The sequence below is a fragment of the Rhinopithecus roxellana genome, chromosome 14 (assembly GCF_007565055.1).
Source record: "Rhinopithecus roxellana isolate Shanxi Qingling chromosome 14, ASM756505v1, whole genome shotgun sequence".
Lineage (NCBI taxonomy): Eukaryota > Metazoa > Chordata > Mammalia > Primates > Cercopithecidae > Rhinopithecus > Rhinopithecus roxellana.
This window is the reverse complement of record NC_044562.1, coordinates 73,187,719-73,208,114: the sequence shown is the minus strand read 5'-3', so window position 1 is coordinate 73,208,114 and position 20,396 is coordinate 73,187,719. Positions and strand designations below refer to the sequence as shown.

General features: G+C 37.3%; 1 protein-coding gene across 2 annotated transcripts in view; it reads right to left on the bottom strand.

Moving 5' to 3' along the window:
• CHN1 (chimerin 1) overlaps positions 1-20,396 on the bottom strand; it is a 214,213-nt gene that overhangs the window by 133,176 nt on the left and 60,641 nt on the right. For both annotated transcript variants that reach the window (XM_030916099.1, XM_030916100.1), the window contains exon 4: positions 14,518-14,573. In XM_030916099.1, the coding sequence (XP_030771959.1) occupies positions 14,518-14,573 (56 nt within the window). The remainder of the gene's footprint in view (positions 1-14,517; positions 14,574-20,396) is intronic.

Here is a 20,396-nt window from a genome sequence, read left to right as displayed (position 1 = left end):
GCTATCATATTTTAAATCAAAATTAGAACTGAATAACAATCTTTACAAGTTTCTTATAAATTATTCATCATATTAAGATACAGTTATATTTAAGTGAAAAAATCAAAGTAAGGGATCTGTTGTTTAAAGAGAATTCACAAAGAAAAATTATGACTCATACATATATAAAAATAAACACGTTAAAAGTTTAATTGTAATCATTAATGAGAGGATCAGGCAGATGATACAACCAGTTCAAAAGATAATCTGAAGAACAGACACATTTATAAATTAGAAATTTTGAAATGAATGTGCAAATAAGGGCAAAATGAGTTTTTCCACAATGGTATGCATGGCAGAGGTATATGACTGAACCTTTGCTGAACAAGGCAAAATGTACATGTCTATAAATGCATTACCACCAGTTATCTACAAGTTACAGAGTTTAAAATAAGCCAAAGCCAATGAAAGACTAGAATCAGATAACCTGGGAAAACGTGCTGCATGCAGACAATGCAGTTTTCCATTGAAACACATATTTTCACTATGTTTTCTAAATTATTTTTCTCACTGCACTTTAAGCCATAGAAAATATCAATATGGTAACACCTAAGCTTCAACTTACAATAAATCAATAAAGTTTAAACTTACAAAATCTTCAAGAAAAAACTGAGTAACAGCAAAGTGGAGGAATACTTATCAAAGAGCTACATAGAGTTGGAAGTGACTTATAGGGGAAAAATCAGGAAAATGAGAATCTGATATGTTATGAAATGTACACAGACTGTTTTACTTTTATTACTCCATTTGTAGCAAGGCAGACTTTCAGATACCTGCCTTCCTAACTCAGTGCTATAGCATTCTAGTTACCAGTACTAGAAATGCAGCTTGTTTTCCATTGTGTTTTCCATTTTCTCAAAGAAAACCATTAACCTTCAGCATGCCAAGTAAGTTAGCTCACTATGATCAAATTTTACTAATTCAATAAAGAATACTTACAGTTTTTTCTTTAATACTCTATAAATACTACTTAATAACTTGCAAAGGCCAGACATGGTGGCTGATGCCTATAATCCCAGCCCTTTGGGAGGCCAAGGTAGGCAGAATACCTGAGGTCAGAAGTTCAAGACCAGCTGGGCCAACATGGTGAAATCTTGCCTCTACTAAAAATACAAAAAATAGCCGTGCATGGTGGTACATGCCTGTAGTCTCACCTACTCAGGAGGCTGAGTCATAAGAATCACTTCAACTCAGCAGGTAGAGGTTGCAGTGAGCTGAGGTCGCGTCACTGCACTCTAGCCTGGGTGACAGAGTGAGACTCTATTTCAAAAAAAGGAAAAAACTTGAGAAAAAACCTTTGCGAAAAACTCAGCTTCTTAAGATTACTTTTTTGGTTTTCAGTTTTCAAAAACTCAGACTGCATTAGAAAAGGATAATACGTAAGTTTGATAATTCAAACGTCTTTGTATTCACTATTTTCCTACCTTAGATTCAAGGAACCAGTAGTGGTTAAGGTGTGGAAACTACTAATCTGTTTATTTAACAGTTAACTGGTAGAGAAGTTCCTTTTGGAATTGTCACAGTGATCTTCAGTTTTACAAATGTGTGTCTACATTAGTATACTACAGACTTTTACTCCAATGCATATCTTACTACTTGTTTGTGAACTCTGATGTGTGTTTTCCTCTTAGTGATGGGGTAGTCTCTCTATGGAAAGTGGCTATAAATTCAAGCCCGGCCCTAACAGGGTTCCAGGGGAAGTGGTCATGGATGTGCATAGCTTGTCTTTCACAGGATGCTTTTTTATCCAGTTGATGGCCTAATGCCTAAGTCTCGAACCTATGACCAGGTGTCCCTCTCACAGGAAACTTGTTTATACCAGCAGATACACTTGTGGCTCTTGTCTGACCTGTGTCCAATTTATTTCTCCCAAGATAGCCACTTTCTAGGAGAGCCCTGACCAGGAGGAGAATCAGGTATGGATATGTCAGGTGAGACACAGAGAAGGAAACACAAAAAAACAAAGTGCATGACATAACAGAAGCAGTGTATTACTTGGTGATTATTGCAGAGAAGAGGACAGCACACCTCAAAATGCCAGAAAAGTGAGGAAGCCACCTGCATGCTCAACCAGCAGGTGGGATCACAAGAGAGAAAGGAAGAGATCAAAGCACTTTATTACGGCCCAGGGTGTTACCAGCGGGCTTACAGAAAGCAGGCATGAGCTCCATGGAGTCATGCTATGACTCAGAGGTGGTCAATGAGACATATCTAGGCAGCCCATGCAGGCTATGGGGGTTAGAGGGGGCAAGTCAAGCAGGCTGCACCTAGCTGGCCCGAAGGGAGGTCAACAAAGGAGGCTGCATAAGGCAAATATCTGGATCGGCAACATTAAGAAACTGGCAGGAGGTAGGGAAATAGAAACTGTGTCAGGGGTGACTAAGCCCTGTTTCTGGTATGAAAAAGTCCAACTTAATATTCAAGATGGATGCCTAGGTAATAATTATAGGAATTTACTACAGCTAAATTTTAAACAGGAGCAAAAGATAGCACTAAAAGATCACTTCAAAAGAAATATATAGCAAAAAAAAAAAAAAAAAAAAAAGCCTTTGAGTGATAGGATGATTTTTAAATAAATGGTTGGTTTCAATAATTCACAGCTATCACTCAGCATTCATATAAAAAGCTTCTATCTGCAAAGCATATTATAAGTGTTAAATAACAGATTATCACAATACCAAGATATATAAGCATGTGAATCTTTATTTTTTTTTTTGGAACCAAAATAGGCTGTGTGAGCACATAGTGCAACCAGTGGCCAAACTCTAATTTCAATTAGAGTGCTTTCCTCCCACTCCTGTGCCAAACTCAATGCTCCCACTGAGCAGAACATGTCCTCTACAAAGGACTAAGTATAAAACAAGCACACTGTACCTCCCATCCATTCAATTAACAAGTCTTTATTAAGCACCTACTATGTGTCAAGCACTGTTCCAGGAACCTGGGAAATACTGATAAACAAAACAGACCAAAATCTCTACCTGCATGGAGCTTCCATTCTAGTAAGGGAAAATAGCAATAAATAATAAGTAAGTGAACTATATAGTATGTAACAAAAGGAAAAAGTGTTGTGAAGACAAGACAAAGTAGAACAGGAAAAGACTGGGAATGCTGGGGGGATGATAAAGTATAATTCTTAACATAGTGGTCACAATGGGCCTCGCTGGGAAGATTTGAAGGATATGAACGAATGAGTCAAGTGTGTATCAGAGAGAACATTCCAGGAAGAGGAGTCAGTGGGAGGGCTGAGAAAGGATCACACCTGCTGTATCTGAGGAGCATGAAGACTGGTGGGGCTGAAGCAGAAAGGGGGCAGGGAAGAGGAGGCAAGGAAGTAGTAAGACATGAGTTAGAGAGAACCTTATAAGGCATTGTGAAGGTTTGGCTTTTACTCTGAGTGAAAGGGAAAGCCAATGGAGAGTTCTGAGCAGATGAGTGACATGAGCTGACTGTGGTTTCAAAAAGATTACTCTGTGCTGGGAATAGACTATGAGGGGAAAGATCAGTTAAGAACTAGCTCAGTAACTCTCCTGAGGGATTACTGTGTGGTAAGGTAGGATAATTTACTATCACAAATCAACCTAAATATATAACTATACACAACATAAGTTTATTTCTTGTTTATATAACATTCCTGTATATGTACTCAGGTTGGCAAGACAACCATCCTACATCCATATCCCCTCCATCTTGTAGCTACACCATCTCCTTGTGGAGATGTTTTTATCTGAATGCAAGCAGGATTTAAGTTGGCAAAAAGTTTTAATGGGTCCAGCATTAAAGTTAATGTCTGTTCCACTAGAGAAAACTGCCAAATTGACATAAGTACCTAAAAGAGGCTGGGTAAATTTAGGCTAGCCAGGTTTCCAAAGAAAGGAAGACTGGATTTTGCTGAGTATCTCACAGTTTCCACAGTTCATCCTCAATTGGTAGCCATGAAAACAGGTAACCACTAAAAGTTAGTGATACGGTTTTAGATCTGTGTCTCCACCCAAATCTCCTGTTGAACTGAAATCCCCAGTGTTGGAGGTGGGGACTGGTGGGAGGTGATTGTTGATTGGATTGGGGGGTGGATTTCCCTCTAGTATTGTTCTTGTGATAGAGTTCTCACAACATTTCGTTGTTTAAAAGTGTGTGGCGCCTGCCCCCTCTCTGTCTTCCTCCTGCTATGGCCATGTGAAGATGCCTGCTCTGGCTTTGCCTTCCACCACAAGTAAAAGTTTCCTGAGGCCTCCCCAGCCATGCTTCCTGTACAGTCTATGGAACTATGAGCCAATTAAACACCTCTTTTCTCTATGTATTACCCAGTCTCAGGCATTTCTTTATAGCAATGTGAGAACAGACTAATACAGTTAGGATTCTGGACATATTCTGAAGGTGGACCCAATATGATTTCCTAATTTTGATCTGGGCAACTAGAATTAAGTAACTGCCATCAATTGAAATATGGAAGGCTGTGGTAATAGAAAGTTCTGTTCTGAACACGCTATTTCTGTTTGAGATGTCTATTAGGCATACGAGAGGGGATGTAGAGTAGGAAATTGGATATGTGTGTGTGTGTGTGTGTGTGTGTGTGTGTGTGTGTGTGTGTTTGGGAGAAAGGACTGGACATATAAGGAAATGTAAGTCACATTAAAACCTGAAACTGGTAAGATCATAATAAAGTAAATATAGGTAGAGAAGAAAAGAGGAGAGGTTTGGGGCACCCCAAAATCAAGAGATCAGGTTGAAGTAGCACGAGAGAAATAGACTGTGGGGCAAGAGAAAAAACAAAAGAATGTAGTATCCTGGAAACGAAGTAAGGAAAATGTATCAAGGAGGAGAAGGTCATCACTTGTATCAGATGCTCCTAATGGGATGATGAGAGAAAAACCAACTATTAGATTTGTATGTATGTGGAAGTCAGTGCTGACCTCACCAAAGCAGTTCTGCTTGGAGTGGCAGTTGGTAAAGCAGTTCTGCTTGGAGTGGCAGACAGCAAGTACAGACAACACTTTGAAATACTTTCTACAAAAGAAAGCAAAGAAATTGAGCGAGGCAAATAGAGAAAGCAGGGTCAAGAGAACTTTTTAAGATAGGAGAAATAATAGGATATTTGTGGGCTGACAAAAACGATCTTGTAGAAAGGGAAAAGCTGTCGATGGTGGAGGAAAGGACAGAATTGCCAGGATTACATCTTTAAGCAGATGAGAGGAAATGAGGTTCAGTGTAGTGAAGAGCTGGCTATCTTCTATGAGGATAAGCAAGAATGCAGAACATACAGACACAAACGCTGATGGTTGGGTGGATGTGATGGTGGGAGTTTGTGGAAGTTCCCTTCTGATGGCCCAGGCAACAGAGCAAGATTCTGTATCTTAAAAAGATACTAAAAGTAAAGACAAAAAAAAAAAAAAAAAAAAAGGCAGGAGTAAAGTAGGATACAAAATTATGAGCTGAAAATTAGGAGAGGGAGTCAGGTATCAGAGCAGTGGTCCCCAACCATTTGGCACCACGTACCAGTTTCGTGGAAGACAATTTTTCTACAGACCGGGGTCAGAGGTGAGGGGATGGTTTTAGAATGATTCACGCACATTACATTTAGTGTGTACTTTATTTCTATTATTATTACATTGTAATATATAATGAAATAATTACATGACACATCATAATGTAGAATCAGTGGGAGCCCTGAGCTTGTTTTCTTGCATCTAAACAGTCCCACCTGGGGATAATGGGAGACAGTGACATATCATCAGGCATTAGATTCTCATAAGAAGTATGCAACCTAGATCCCTTGCATGGGCAGTTCACAATAGGGGTCCCACTCCTATGAGAATCTAATGCCACTACTGATCTGACAGGAGGCAGAGCTCAGGCAGTAATGTGAGCGATGGGGAGTAGCTACAAACACAGATGAAGCTTCACTAGCTCACTTGCCTGCTGCTCACCTCTTGTTGTGGTGCCCAGTTCCTAACAGGCCACAAGACGGTACCAGTCTGTGGCACGGGGTTTGGGGACCCCTGTATTAGAGGTTTGAGAAGAGAGAAAGAGGTTTGAGAAAGACATGAATAAAGGCAGTACAGGGAGCATTAAGTACCAACTTGAAGTTCAGAAATTCCGAAATATTTCATTGTCCTCCAGCCATACTGTTACTTGGCAGAAGGTACAGAATAGGCAGAGATAGCAATAGGGTTGCAGTTTTGCCAAGCAAGTATGACATGAGAGAAGATTAGGAGAGTCGACTGGTTCCTGAAAATCTACTAGACTCCCATGCAACCCATGACCATCTTGTCACCAAGTCCTGAGAATTCTACTGCTTTAAATATTCCCGTTTCCTAATCCCTCTTGACTATTCTCAGAACCAGTGTCTTGTAGGTTCTTTCCACTTATCATAAGGACTATCATAATAGCCTCCTAAACCAGTCTTTTTGTCTCTAAAATATCCATCCTATTCCCTGCAGCCAGATGTTCTTTCTAAGCCTAATCAATCTTGTTTTTCTCCTGCTTAAAATACTTTCACTTCTATAGTCTAAACTCTAAGCTTAGGACATAGAACCCTTCATTACTAATGCCTGGTTAGCTTTCCAGACTTATCTTTTACCACTCTCCCACAAGTACTCTGCCCTTGGCCAGAGGAGCTGCATATATATGTATCAAGGTAAGTACTACCAACTCTGCACTTCAATGCTAAGTAAAGGTTGAGCTACTGCTCCATTCCCCACCTAGACTGGAAGCTTCTTCAGGACAGGGATCTTGCTTTATTTGACTTGAAACCTGAGGGCCTGGGAAATGGTAGCCCCTCCAAGAATGCTGATTGAATGAACAAATACATACATGTGACAGAAAGAACCAGAGCATCTCTAACAGATATAGGTATTAATGCACACATTTTGTAAGCCATATTATAAGAACATTGTATTGAAAAATAAATTAGACAAAGATATCTCATTCATTCATTTCACTCTACAAGCATTTAACAACCTATACTACACACCAGTCAGCATACCTAGGTGCTGAACATAATCTGCTTGCGGGAGACGAGTAAAATGATTACAGTCAATTTCCTACTTCTATAAGTAGGTCTGAAGAAAAACATTTTTAAAACATGTGTTGGCCTGGCACGGTGGCTCACACCTATAATCCCAGCACTTTGGGAAGCTGAAGCAGGAGGATTGCTTGAGCCCACAAGTTCAAGACAAGCCTGGGGAACATAGTAAGACCTTGTCTCTACAACAAAACAAAACAAAACAAAACAAAAAAACCAGGCATGGTGGTGCACACCTGCAATCCCAGCTTCTCAGGAGGCTGAGGTAAAAGGATCACTTGAGCCTGGCAGCGCAAGGCTGCAGTGAGCTAAAATTGGGTCACGGCACTCCAGCCCGGGCAACAGAGCAAGATTCTGTACCTAAAAAAAATATTAAAAGTAAATAAAAATAAAACATGTGCTACCAAAATACATACTCAGTATTCCTCTAATTGGTATTGTAATTAGAATTTGAATACAGTGTAAATTGTGTAATTTTATCTACATTTCTCATTACATTAATAGCACTGACTTGCGTTTCCGTACATTTTGTCCAGCCTCAGTCTACTTTACCCATTTAGCCTAGAGAAAGACAACCTCATTGTTACTATAATGTGCACCTGTACTCAAAAATGCTATCCAGGCCGGGTGCGGTGGCTCACTCCTGTAATTCCAGAATTTTGGGAGGCTGAGGTGGGCAGATCACAAGATCAGGAAATCGAGACCATCCTGACTAACACAGTGAAACCCCGTCTCTACTGAAAAAATACAAAAAAAATTAGCCAGGCATGGTGGCGGGCGCCTGTAGTCCCAGCTACTTGGGACGCTGAGGCTGGAGAACGGCGTGAACCCGGGAGGCGGAGCTTGCAGTGAGCCGAGATGGAGCCACTGCACTTCAGCCTGGGCGAAAGAGCGAGATTCCGTCTCAAAAAAAAAAAAAAAAAAAAAAAAAAAAAATGCTATCCAAATCCCTGCAATACTATCTTGAAAAATGTATCATAGGGAATAGAAATTTGGTTTTATGTGTTTAAAAAAAAATCACTACATTTCCCACTGTGTGGATAGCAGGAGAAAAAATGCGTCCACTTTGAAGGACCATGTTTAATAACGGTCAGATGCCAAATACACTGTATTAATATCAGTGAACAAAAGATATGGAGCTTCTCTCATATCTCCATCTGAATTAGATAGATAGATTTTATACCTATGTAATAAATAAATATAGTTTATACCTATGTAATTTATACCCGTGTCTACTCGGTCACTCTATATACATACATGTGCATGCGTGCACACGCACACACACACATATATACATTTACTTGAATTCAACCAGGTGCTTAACATGAAATAACAGACTATAAGCTGTGAATAATATGTAAGGATAGTTACAATGTACAAGGAGAGTCAGTCACAGTAAATCCTTTCATTCTGAACAGCATTCCTTGCCCACCAATTTAGTTATTAAAACATGACGGCTAATTTTTGGAGAAAAAAATATAAATATTTTAAAATATTAACAAACATAAAATATTTACAAAAAATTTACATTTTTGTGAAACATAAATATTTCACAAAATATTGTGAAAAGTTAATATAATAAATATTTTTTATATTGCAAAGTGGAAATGATGAATACATTGCTCAATTTAAGTAGGAAAACATCACTTGTACAATTTGCTTTTCTGGTTTTTCAATGCTTTCGTGCCTGCTTTTAACCAAAGGACAGAATACAACTGGTCTAGTTCCTCAGGGGATGGCAGCATTCAATCAATCATAGAGCAAAGGTAAACAAAAAGAAATTATTTTCAGAGACTCTAACATCCATCTATTCCTCCAGTATCTTATTCTATCTTGTGTCTCTGCATCAGGGTGAATCATCAGAAAGCTATCTACTTTGACCACATCAGCTTAGCCCTTTAAAAGTGAGTTCCATTGATTTATCGTACCTTAATGTCATGCCAAATGAATTTTTTTAAAAACAATTTAATTCAGGAAAAACCTGGATCATACTGGCCTTCAGAGTTTTATATACTTTATAACTGTGAAACACTTTTCACGCAATTACATTGATCCTCAATCAGCACTGCAATCTACTGGCATTTTGCTGTTTTTATTTCCTCAACTTTTCTTTATTCTTTTTATTACATCTTCATGTGTGTGGTTTCAAATTATTTTAAGAAAGGAATAATATAGCTATTTTTCAATAAAGATAATAGTCTTACTAATAAATACTTCAGGACTTTCCAAAGTACTGCCAATTTCTCACTTTCAGTTTCTCACATACTTAAAAAGTATATCTGAATACAACATGAAACAAAATGAAACATCTTATTAAATAGCATTTTAAAAATTCCCATTACATGCAAATTATTTAATCATCCTTGATCACAGCATAGTAGCAATGAAAGGCAATAATCAAGTACTTCACACTTATTCTATGCTTACAAATACACAGACTGGAAATCTACATATATCTAAAATGCAACTGGACATTCAAAAGACAATCCCATGCAACTCCTACCTAATTCTCTCAATTGGTTCTCTTTGTAACTATATATTTTCAAAGTTATATTGTGTTTTAAAACAGATGTCACAATGACAAAATCCATTTTAATATTTTTAATCAACAGAAAAATATTTTATTAATTTTCTTTTATTTATTTAATTTTTTTTTTTTTTTTTTTTTGATAAAGAGCCTTCCTCTGTTGCCCAGGCTGGAGTGCAGTGGTGCGATCTTGGCTCACCGCAACCTCCATCTCCAGGGTTTAAGCGATTTTCCTACCTCAGTCTCCTGAGTAGCTGGGACTATAGGCATGTGCCACCATGACCGGCTAATTTTTTGTGTTTTTAGTAGAGATGGGGTTTCACCATGTTGGCCAGGCTAGTCTTGATCTCCTGGCCTCATAATCCACCCACCTCGGCCTCCCAAAGTGCTGGGATTATAGCCGTGAGCCACCACGCCCAGCTGAGAAGTAATTATTTTTCAATAGTGTGTCATCTAGGAAAGTTATTATGATTCCATATTGCCTAATACAGTCCATACTCAAATTTATCCAATTGTACCCAAAATTTATAGCTTTAAAATACATGTATAAAGTTGAGGACCCGATCAACGTCCTTGAATCTGATTGCCATGTCTCTTTAGTCTCCTTTAATTTTATATCATCCCACCACTATTCTGTTTTGTGTGTGTGTGTGATAATGACATTATTTATAAACCCAGGGCAGATGTCTTATGGAATGTATGCACTCTGAACTTGTCCGATTCATACCTTATAGTTAGATTTAAGTTAAAGAGTTTTGGCAAAAATATTATACGGGTGATACTGTGTGTTTCACTGCATCACTTTAGGAGACACATGTCAGTTTGTCCCATTACAGGTAATGCTAAGTTTGACCACCAGATCTCTCCACTATAAAGGTATATTTTTCTCTTTGCAATTAACACATAATTGGTGTTGTCATACCTTAAGACCATGTAAATATCCTGTTCACCTACAGCCTTTCACCCAATGGTTTTAACATCCAATGATTGATGATCCTTGTCTGAAGTCAATCATTAGTGCAAATGAGTGATTTTGTAATTTTATATTTTTTCTACATTTTAAGTGTCATTTCTTCTGTAAAAAACAACTTTATATTTTCCCCTTTTTTCTCTTTGTAACAAAGTGAGTTTTTTTTTTTTTCAATTTTAAAGTACAATTATGGACTTACAAATTCTCTTTCACATAATGTGTTATAATCCATACCTACCATTATTCTTTTGGATGTTCAAATTGTTCCAAGTTTTGAGGGTAGGAAACTTTCAAACAGGCTCCTGTGCCTTTTTGACATGTCCCCATCAGTTTTTGAGCACGTTCTTGCTTTGCGACACAATATGTTCCAGGACCTCTTTGTCCCCCATTAAGAAATCAGGAACTTCTCTAAGGAACATTGCCTCCTTTTGGTAGGAAGCCATATTTGGAACCCAAAATCTAGACCCTGGATATATTCATTCTTACTGGGGCTTCTAGGCCCTTTCCTTGGACTGAGATGGAAAACAAATTTTTAAAATCTATGAGTTAATATTAATGCCACCAATTCAAAACTAATACCACAGTACACTTTCTAATTTCATCCCATTCTCCTAATTAATATCTCCTAAGAACCCTGGTTCCCCCACTCCAGTAAAATTATTTCTTTGCTCTATCCTATATTACAAACAAAATAATTTCAAGCTTACTACACATGTAGTTAAGGATGGGAGTGAGACTTCTCTAAGTCTGTTTTTATATAGTTGTGACTTTTGAACTATGTAAATGTTCACATGTTGAACATCTGATCATCTGCTCCTTATGATAATTGTTTTACTGGTCTCTGGTTGAATCCTTCTGTGCTTCTCTTTTGCAAAAATAAACTATTTTTTTTTCTTTTTTGTGGAGAACAGTATCTCACCATATTGCCAAGCGGGTCTTGAACTCCTGGGTTCAAGCTGTCTTCTCACCTCTGCCTTTTGCAATTTTTGTCCTTAGAATATTTCCCTCTGAGTTTGTACAATCAGAATAATATGTTTAAAAGTTACTTAAGCCAAGAAGGATATGGACAAACGCTCAGTATCACTAAACATCAGGGAAATGCAAATCAAAACCACAATAAGATATTTTATGTCACCCCAGTTAGTATAGCTACTATCAAAAAGACAAAACAAATGCTGGCAAAGATGCAGAGAAAAGGGAATTCATACACTGATGGTGGGAATGCAAATTAATACAGCCATTACGGAAAATGGTATGGAGGTTCCACCAAAAAACTAAAAATAGAACTACCAATCTCATTACTGGGGTTATATCCAAAGAAAAGGAAATCAGTATGTCAAAGAGGTGTCTGTGTTCTCATGTTTATTGCAGCATTTTTCACAATAGCCAAAACATGGAATCAACCTAAGTGTCCATCCACAGACAAATGGATAAAGAAAATGTGGTTTATTTACACAATGGAATACCATTCAGTCATTAAAAAGAATGAAATCCTGTCATTTGCAGCAACATAGATGAACCTGGAAGACATTATGTTGAATGAAATAAGAAAGGCACAGAAAGATGAATACTGCACATTCTCATTCATATGTGGAAGCTAAATAAATTGATCTCACAGAAGATGAACAAGACAGTGGTATCTAGAGGCTGGGAAGGGTAGAGAAAAGAAAAGGATAGGGACACGTTGGTTAATAAATATAAAATTATCCTAGATAAGAGTTACAAATAATTTATTGTATATTTTCAATTAGCTAGAAGAGAGAATTGTGAATGTTTCAACACAAAGAAATTATAAATATTTGAGGTAATGGATATGGAATAACCCTAATTAATCATTACAGTGTATACATGTATCAAAATATTGCTCTGTACTACACAAATACGTACAATTATTATGTGTCAATTTAAAATATAGCTTTTAAAGCAACTTAAAAGGCCAGGTGCCCTGGCTCACACCTGTAATCCCAACACTTTAGGAGGCCACAGTGGGTGGATCCTTTGAGTTTAGGAGTTTGAGAACAGCTTGGGCAACATGGCGAAACCCCATCTCTACAAAAAAAATACAAAAATTAGCCGGACATGGTGGCACATGCCTGTAGTTCCAGCTACTTGGGAGGCAGAGGTAGGAATATCACTTGAGCTTGGGAAGTTGAGGTTGCAGTGAGCCAGATCACGCCACTGGACTCTAGCCTGGGTGACAGAGAAAGACTCTGTCTCAAAAAAATAAAAAGTTAAATAAATAAATAAAAGCTATTTAAGTTAATTTTTTTGGTGATTATGTCGTGAATTTGTAAGGCTCATTTGTTCCTGTTTGTATTCAATTTTAGGGTTTGCTTGTGTGTGTGTGTGTGTGTGTGTGTGTGTGTGTGTGTGTGTGTGTGTGTGTTTTGAGATGGAGTCTTGCTGTGTTGCCCAGGCTGGAGTACAGTGGTACGATCTCAGCTCACTGCAACCTCTGCCTCCCAGGTTCAAGCAATTCTCCTGCCTCAGCCTCCCCAGTAGCTGGGATTACAGGCGCCTGCCACCGCAACCAGCTAATTTTTGTATTTTTAGTAGAGACTGGGTTTCACCATGTTGGCCAGGCTGGTCTTGAACTCCTGACCTTGTGATCTGCCCGCCTCAGCCTCCCAAAGTGCTGGGATTACAGGCATGAGCCATCATGGCCAGCCGGGTTTGCTTTTTAAAAATCATTTTTTCTTTACCTTTTTTTGTTTCAATACATGACCAGTTACATGGGGCAAAACTCACAACTATAAAATCAGAGTTAGAAAAATCTCACTCCCATCCCTATTTCCTCCACAGTGCTCTTCATCCAATCCTTATCATAATTATTTTACTGGTCTCTGGTTTAACCCTTTCTGTGCTTCTCTTTTGCAAAAATAAACTATATCTATAAATACACTTTTCCTTTTTGTGGAGAACAAGCTCTCACTATGTTGCCCAGGCTGGTCTTGAACTCCTGGGAACAAACTGTTCTCACCTGTGCCTCGCTAAGTGTTGAGATTACTGGCATAAGCTGCTTTTCCTGGCCAGACTACATATTTTTTATTTTCTGTTCTTTCATATGAAAAAGGGACCATACTTACTATATCTATATACATTGTATATCTGGAAATCTTTCCATATCAGTACATAGAAATCTTCCTTATTCTTTTTAGTATTCTATTCTATTCAATCCGTCTCCTCTGGACATTTAGGTTTTTTCTGCTATTACTAACAATCCTACAATGAAAAACTTTGAGTATATGTTATTCTATATTTGGACAGGTGGTTCATCAGGATAAATTCCTAGAATTTGGACTGGTAAGTCAAAGGTAGGTGAAGGTATAATTTGGTAGATACTATAAAATTCTCATAAAATTACACTATGTCACATTCCAGTCAGCAACGTAAGTGCCTGTTTCTTCACAGGCTTGCCAATTAAGTATATTCTGAGCTTTTAACTTTTGCCAATCTGCAAAGTAAAAATGATCTCTCTATATATTAATTGGCATTTCTCTTATTATCAATGAAATATGAACATCTTTACATATATTGTCATACATCATAACTTTTTTTTAGTGAACTATCCATATCTTTTGTTCATTTTTAAGATCATAAGTTAAACACTTATTTCAATGTAAAAAAGAATTCAATAATCCTACAATGATGGCTTCAAACTTTGTTCTAAAAAAATGTTAAACAATGAAAAAACAATGTAAGAACTAACGGGAAAGAATACGAACAACCCTTAAAACTGTATGGTCATATTCTATACTGTGTTCCCAACAGTCCACTAAAAAGTGGAAGTTAAATCAAATGAGAAGGATTAAGAAAAATGTATTCAAGTTATAATTTTATGATATCAATTAGTGTTAAGTGGTTTATCTCACAAACAACCAAGTCACTGAAGAAGGTGAAAGTTTGGGAAACAGATGGTTGAGAGACATTTTTTGGTAGCAGTTTCATTACACCCACCTCGCAAGTACAGGTAATTCTTCGAGGATGAGGGGCTTCCTGTTGTAGCTGATACACTGTGAGAAGGTAGAAACAAAAAGTGTCAATGTCCCTTCCATAGAACTTATCAATATATTAGAAATAAAAACCTGGCTGCTTTTTATGTTCACAAGAAAACTGGTATAACCTTATTTATTAAATGGTGTTATGAACAAAACAAGGAAAGTAAACAAAACTACATTTAGTGAAAGCTCAGGAGCAATACAAACAGAAAAATCATAATCCAAATAAGTGTCTTTTTACCTTGTAACAAGTCAGTGCTGGATATTTGGCTCTGTTCTCCGAAATGTGGTCATTTATTTTTCCCAATTCTTTGTGGGGATATTAAAGGATGTCTTTGATATAAATCAATAATGGTTATATATACATATATTTAAAGCATGTTATTGTCAAGCTTGAAACTAAAATTAAGATTTATAGGCTAAATGTAATGGATACACTGTTTTTCTCCCCTATTTATATTACAAACATCTATCTTCAAAGATAATCTTCCTCTTTCCCTAAAAACAAAAGTTCTGAGCCAAAGTTACCACTGCTTATTCAACTAGGGCAAATATAGCAAAAGAAAGAATTCAGATATTCAAATAACTTGCCAAAAGAGTGGATCATTTTTAGGGCATCTGAAAATGTATCAGTGAAAATTATACCGATACCATGACTTCCTTCTAGCCTCACTTCAGGCTTTTTTATTTAAAATGAAAAAAGAATGAATAGGATGTGTGGCTACATATGTCTAAGTTTATCTCTTAGAGATTTTTTTCTATTTCTACATATATAATCACATATAATTTAATATTCTAAATACTTAAGATATTTTGTCAACATAACATCAAACTACCCAGTAATCTGGGACCATCAGGTAACAGATGACTCAGATTTCAAATGGATATCATTACACAGACTCTACTTCTGACCACACTGATTCATCTACATCACAGGAACATATATAGAATAAATACAATTAGACTATACATATATACACACATACATAATTAGCCTGTGTGTGTATATATAAATGTGTGTGTATATATACACAACCTCTCTCTATACAAACAACAGTGAACACACACAGATACAATCACCGTGTGTACTTGTATGCAAAGGGGATACAGCACTGTGGTTAAGAATTTGAACTCTTGAATCAAACAATCTGGAGACTGAACACTGGGGCTCTGTCACTAACACTGCATTCTGTGCCTTCATTTTCCTTATTTGCAAAATGGGATTAATAATAATTTCTACTTCACAGATTACTTAAGGATATAAATAGTTTACATAAAAGATGTAAAACTGTCCCTAGCTCATACTAAATGCTCAATGAAAATTACTCATTATTATGCGTAGGTGACTGGTATTAATACATAAAATTCTTTATAGTAATATTTGATTACTAGGATGCATCTTGAGTTCCTCACTAAAACATAGTATCAGAGCAATGCTATAATTTAAAAGGAACTGAGAAAATACAGCTTTACTGTTTAAAAATCAAACACAAAGCCACTTCATCAATAATGTTTAAATTCCACTGGTAGAAATGTGTTCCTTTACCTTTTTCTCCTGATGGCAAAAGTCCCCAAGAGAAGTAATACATTAAAATAGTTTTAGATACCCATATTTCATTGAGTTAATAAGAACTATTCCTGTGGATACAGTTTTATATATTGTTACAGAGATGACACAAAGAGAGTTAATTCTGAGGTAGAAAAGGGAAGAAAAAGCACTAAAGTCAAATTTGTCTGGCCCTGATAATGAAAAGTACATGTGTATCACCCCATAATATGTGTAAATCTCCACCCTCCTGAAAAGCGGCCAAAACATCATTCGTAAGAAAGAAGTGTTCTTCAAGGGCCAGGCACAGTGGCTCGCACCTGTAATCCCAGCACTTTGGGAGGCCAAGGTGGGAGGATCGTTTGAGCTCAAGAGACTAGCCTGGGCAACATAGCGAGACCCTGTCTCTAAAAAACGTAAAAAGAAAAAAAAAAAGATTCTTCAAGTCCATTCCTCCATATTGGTAACCATAAGGTAAAAATTCAGTTCACATTTCTACTTTGATCAGTAATTCTCAAAACATTGGTATTTCCCTTTGTCAAGAAAATGCTCTGGAAAGTGCTGCCATCTATGAAAACCCAATTCTAAGAACTGAATGATAGTCAAGAAGAACATTAAAAGTTAATACAGAAAGTAAAATGTTGATTTTGACTCAAAGCACAAATACTGTGCTTTGTATCTGGTTATCAGCAATAAAGCATTTGCCTGTTCAGTAAGCATACATTAAGATGAGCCACTATGAAAAAAGGGGAGACAATATTGTCATATGAGAATTGATCTGGGTTTCAAATTTGTTTCATCAGAGTTTCAAAGGGTATAGTATTTTCTTAACATTCAGTCACATAAAGTTATTTACTTTTCAGTTTCTTTCAGATCCTCAATTAAGGATAAAGCTCTGTTTCATAAAGAGGAACTTTTAGACAAATGCTTCCTGATTGGCTACCAGTGGTTACCAATGGTTAATCTACCTTTAAGACTTGCTTTTTTTAATTCCTGTTTTTTTTCTTTGAGACAGTGTCTCACTTTGTCATACAGGCTGGAGTACAGTGGCACAAACACAACTCACCGCAGCCTCAACCTCCCGAGTTCAAGCAATCCTCATGCCTCAGAACCCAAGTAGCTGGGACTACAGGCACACACCACCACGTCCAGCTAATTTTTTTTTTTTTTTTTTTGAGACAGAGTCTCGCTCTGTCACCCAGGCTGGAGTGCAGTGGTGCAATCTCAGCTCACTGCAAGCTCCACCTCCCAGGTTCACGCCATCCTCCTGCCTCAGCCTCCCGAGTAGCTGGGACTGCAGGCGCCCACCACCACGCCTGGCTAATTTTTTGTATCTTTAGTAGAGACAGGGTTTCACCATATCAGCCAGGATGGTCTCGATCTCCTGAGCTCGTGATCTGCCCGCCTCGGCCTCCCAAAGTGCTGGGATTACAGGTGCGAGCCACTGCGACCAGCCTAATTTTTGTATTTTTATAGAGACAAGGTTTCACCATCTTACCCAGGCTTGTCTCAAACTCCTGAGCTCAAGTGATCCTTCCACCTTGGCTTCTTAAAATGCTGGGATGACAGGTGTGAGCCACTGTGCCTGGTCAAGTCTTGGATATTTTATAACAAATATAACAAATTTGGATTCAAAAAACACCTATCAAAAAGATCATTAAAAAATTATGCAAAGTAATGAAGTCTAATTCAGGCCCTTCTCTCTGTTTAGAATTTTTGATAATTTGAATTGGAACTCAGCTGAATTTAAATCAGCACAATCATTAAATGATTGATCAAAAATGAATAGCTAAATTCAAGATGAGGGAATATATGATAAAAGTACTTAATATCTTCAATCACCTTAGAAGCGTCAATCGTATATACTTATTAATGAAATTCTCAATCCCTACAGACAATAAATTGTTCATCAAGTCCAAAGATCACAATTGGTATCTTGAAGTCAAAATTGGCCCACATGTGTTTTGTTTGCTGTCTTTTAAATTTGAGTAGGTTTTTAACATCAAAAAATTAAGAAACTTAAGGACAACAAAAGCAAAAGAGAATGCCAGCCTCTCTTGAAAACTCAGATCTAGAAATATGGAACCCAGAGTCTAACAAGACAATAAAAGATGCTAATTTTGAGCTACTCTCTATAGACAGGGTCTCCATGGTCTACTGTCTCAGAGTCCTAATCTGGCTTGGTTGCCTCATTTATTACATGTAAGGTTCCTGGTTTAATTCGCACAACAAGTATTGAAAAGCGATAAAACCATATTTGTTTAAAAAGAGTCCACAACTTAGACTTCTTGCTAATTTTATTTCCCTATTGGTTTATATTTGTAAGACTTCAGAGTTACATTTTAACAAGATCAGTAGAACTAACAGTAAGAAGTACAAGATAGGCATGGGTAAAATAAGTTTCTTCTAGAATCAAATTGTGAAATGCTGTTCAGATTCCACCATGCCAAAGATAGAAAAACAAAACACACTAACATGTAGCAACTTTTGACATTAAATCATCTTGTTTACTTTTATAGATCTATTACAGAAGTGAACAATTAGAACTTCTTGAGCAGCTTTCAATGGGTGTACCACCTTACATGAATTGACATGCCTATTTTTAAAATTTCAGCCCATGTCTATTTCATTACCATTTTAAGAATTTTTTAATAACTAAATTTAAGTCACATCACAGAAGTGCTGAAGCATTACAGTTTGTCGGTCCCAAAGAGTATTAGTAGAAAATATTGTCAATTATCAATTCTAAACTGTATACATATATCTGGCCTAAGATTGTCATGGCTCAAATATTAAGGAAACTGAACAATGCCTACTACCTCAGTTATTTAAAATTCCAGTCTCTATTGATGACATCAGGGTATTACAGGCCTGTCAGTCTTTACAATTTTTCCTACTAAAATGTAAAGACTCTAAGAGATGAAGTCCTTAAGGTACAATTAATAAACATCTTACTGAAGATTATTTAGAGCCGGTTGTAAAAACTGTAAAACTGAGTGGTAAAGATAATATAAACAAAAAGTTCAACTTAATCACATTTTTTTCTAAGATCGGAATTTGACAAACACAGTAACCATCTATAGGATTATAAAAAGTCATCATTAGAATGCATTTATTTATTTAATATGAATGAATAAATGAATGAGACAGGGTCTGGAGTTCAGAGTCCTGATCACAACTCACTGCAGCCTCCACACCCCTTGGGCCCAAGTAATCCTCCCACCTCCACCCTGGAAGCAGTTCCTCCCACCTCCACCTCCCAAGCAGCTGGGACCACAGGAGGGCAACACCATGCCCAGCTAATGGTTTTATTTCTTATTTTTTGGTAGAGATGGGATCCCCCTATATTGGCTAGGCTGGCCTCAAACTCCTGGGCTCAAGAAATCCTCCCACCTCAGTCTCCCCAGACTACTAGGATTACAGGCCTGAGTCACCATGCCTGGCTGCAATTTTTATGTTTCCTCATTTGTTAAAATTTGTACATACTCAAATCTTGGAAGATTAATATCATAATCTTATAAGAAAATTTCTAAAAAGGATTTTTCCACTTGCTTTTAATATAGTTTAATTATAAAATTTCCTTGAATCAGAAGTTTTTTTTCCTTTGACAGTCAAAAGATAAAATATTTATTTTAATAATTTCCTACACATTTCTACTATTAAAATGATTATGGGGAGTTCAGACACTGAAGTCATTAAGAGAAATGATAAAACTCAGTAACAGAATTATAGTCTTATTAAAGAAAGATTCAGCTGGGCACAGTGGCTCACACCTATAATCCCAACACATGGGAGGCCAAGGAGGCCGGATCACTTGAGGTCAGGAGCTGGAGACCTTCCTGGGCAACACAGTGAGAACTTGTAGTCTACAAAATAAAATTTTTAAAAATCAACCTGTGGTCACAGCTACTCAGGAGGTTGAAGTGGTAGGATCACTTGAGCCCAGGGGGTCAAGGCTGTAGCATGCCAAGATTGCACCACTGAACGACGGTCTGGGCGACAAAGTAATAGCCTATCTCTTTTTTTTTTTAAATGTCTTTTTTTTTTTTTTTTTTGAGACGGAGTTTTGCTCTTCGCTCTTGTTGCTCAGGCTGGAGTGCAATGGTGCGATCTTGGCTTGCTGCAATCTCTGCCTCTCAAGTACAAGGGATTCTCCTGTCTCAGCCTCCCAAGTAGCTCGGATTACAGGCATGCGCCACCACACTCAGCTAATCTTTTGGTATTTAGTAGAGACAGGTTTCACCATGTTAGGCTGGTCACGAACTCCTGACCTCAGGTGATCTACTCGCCTC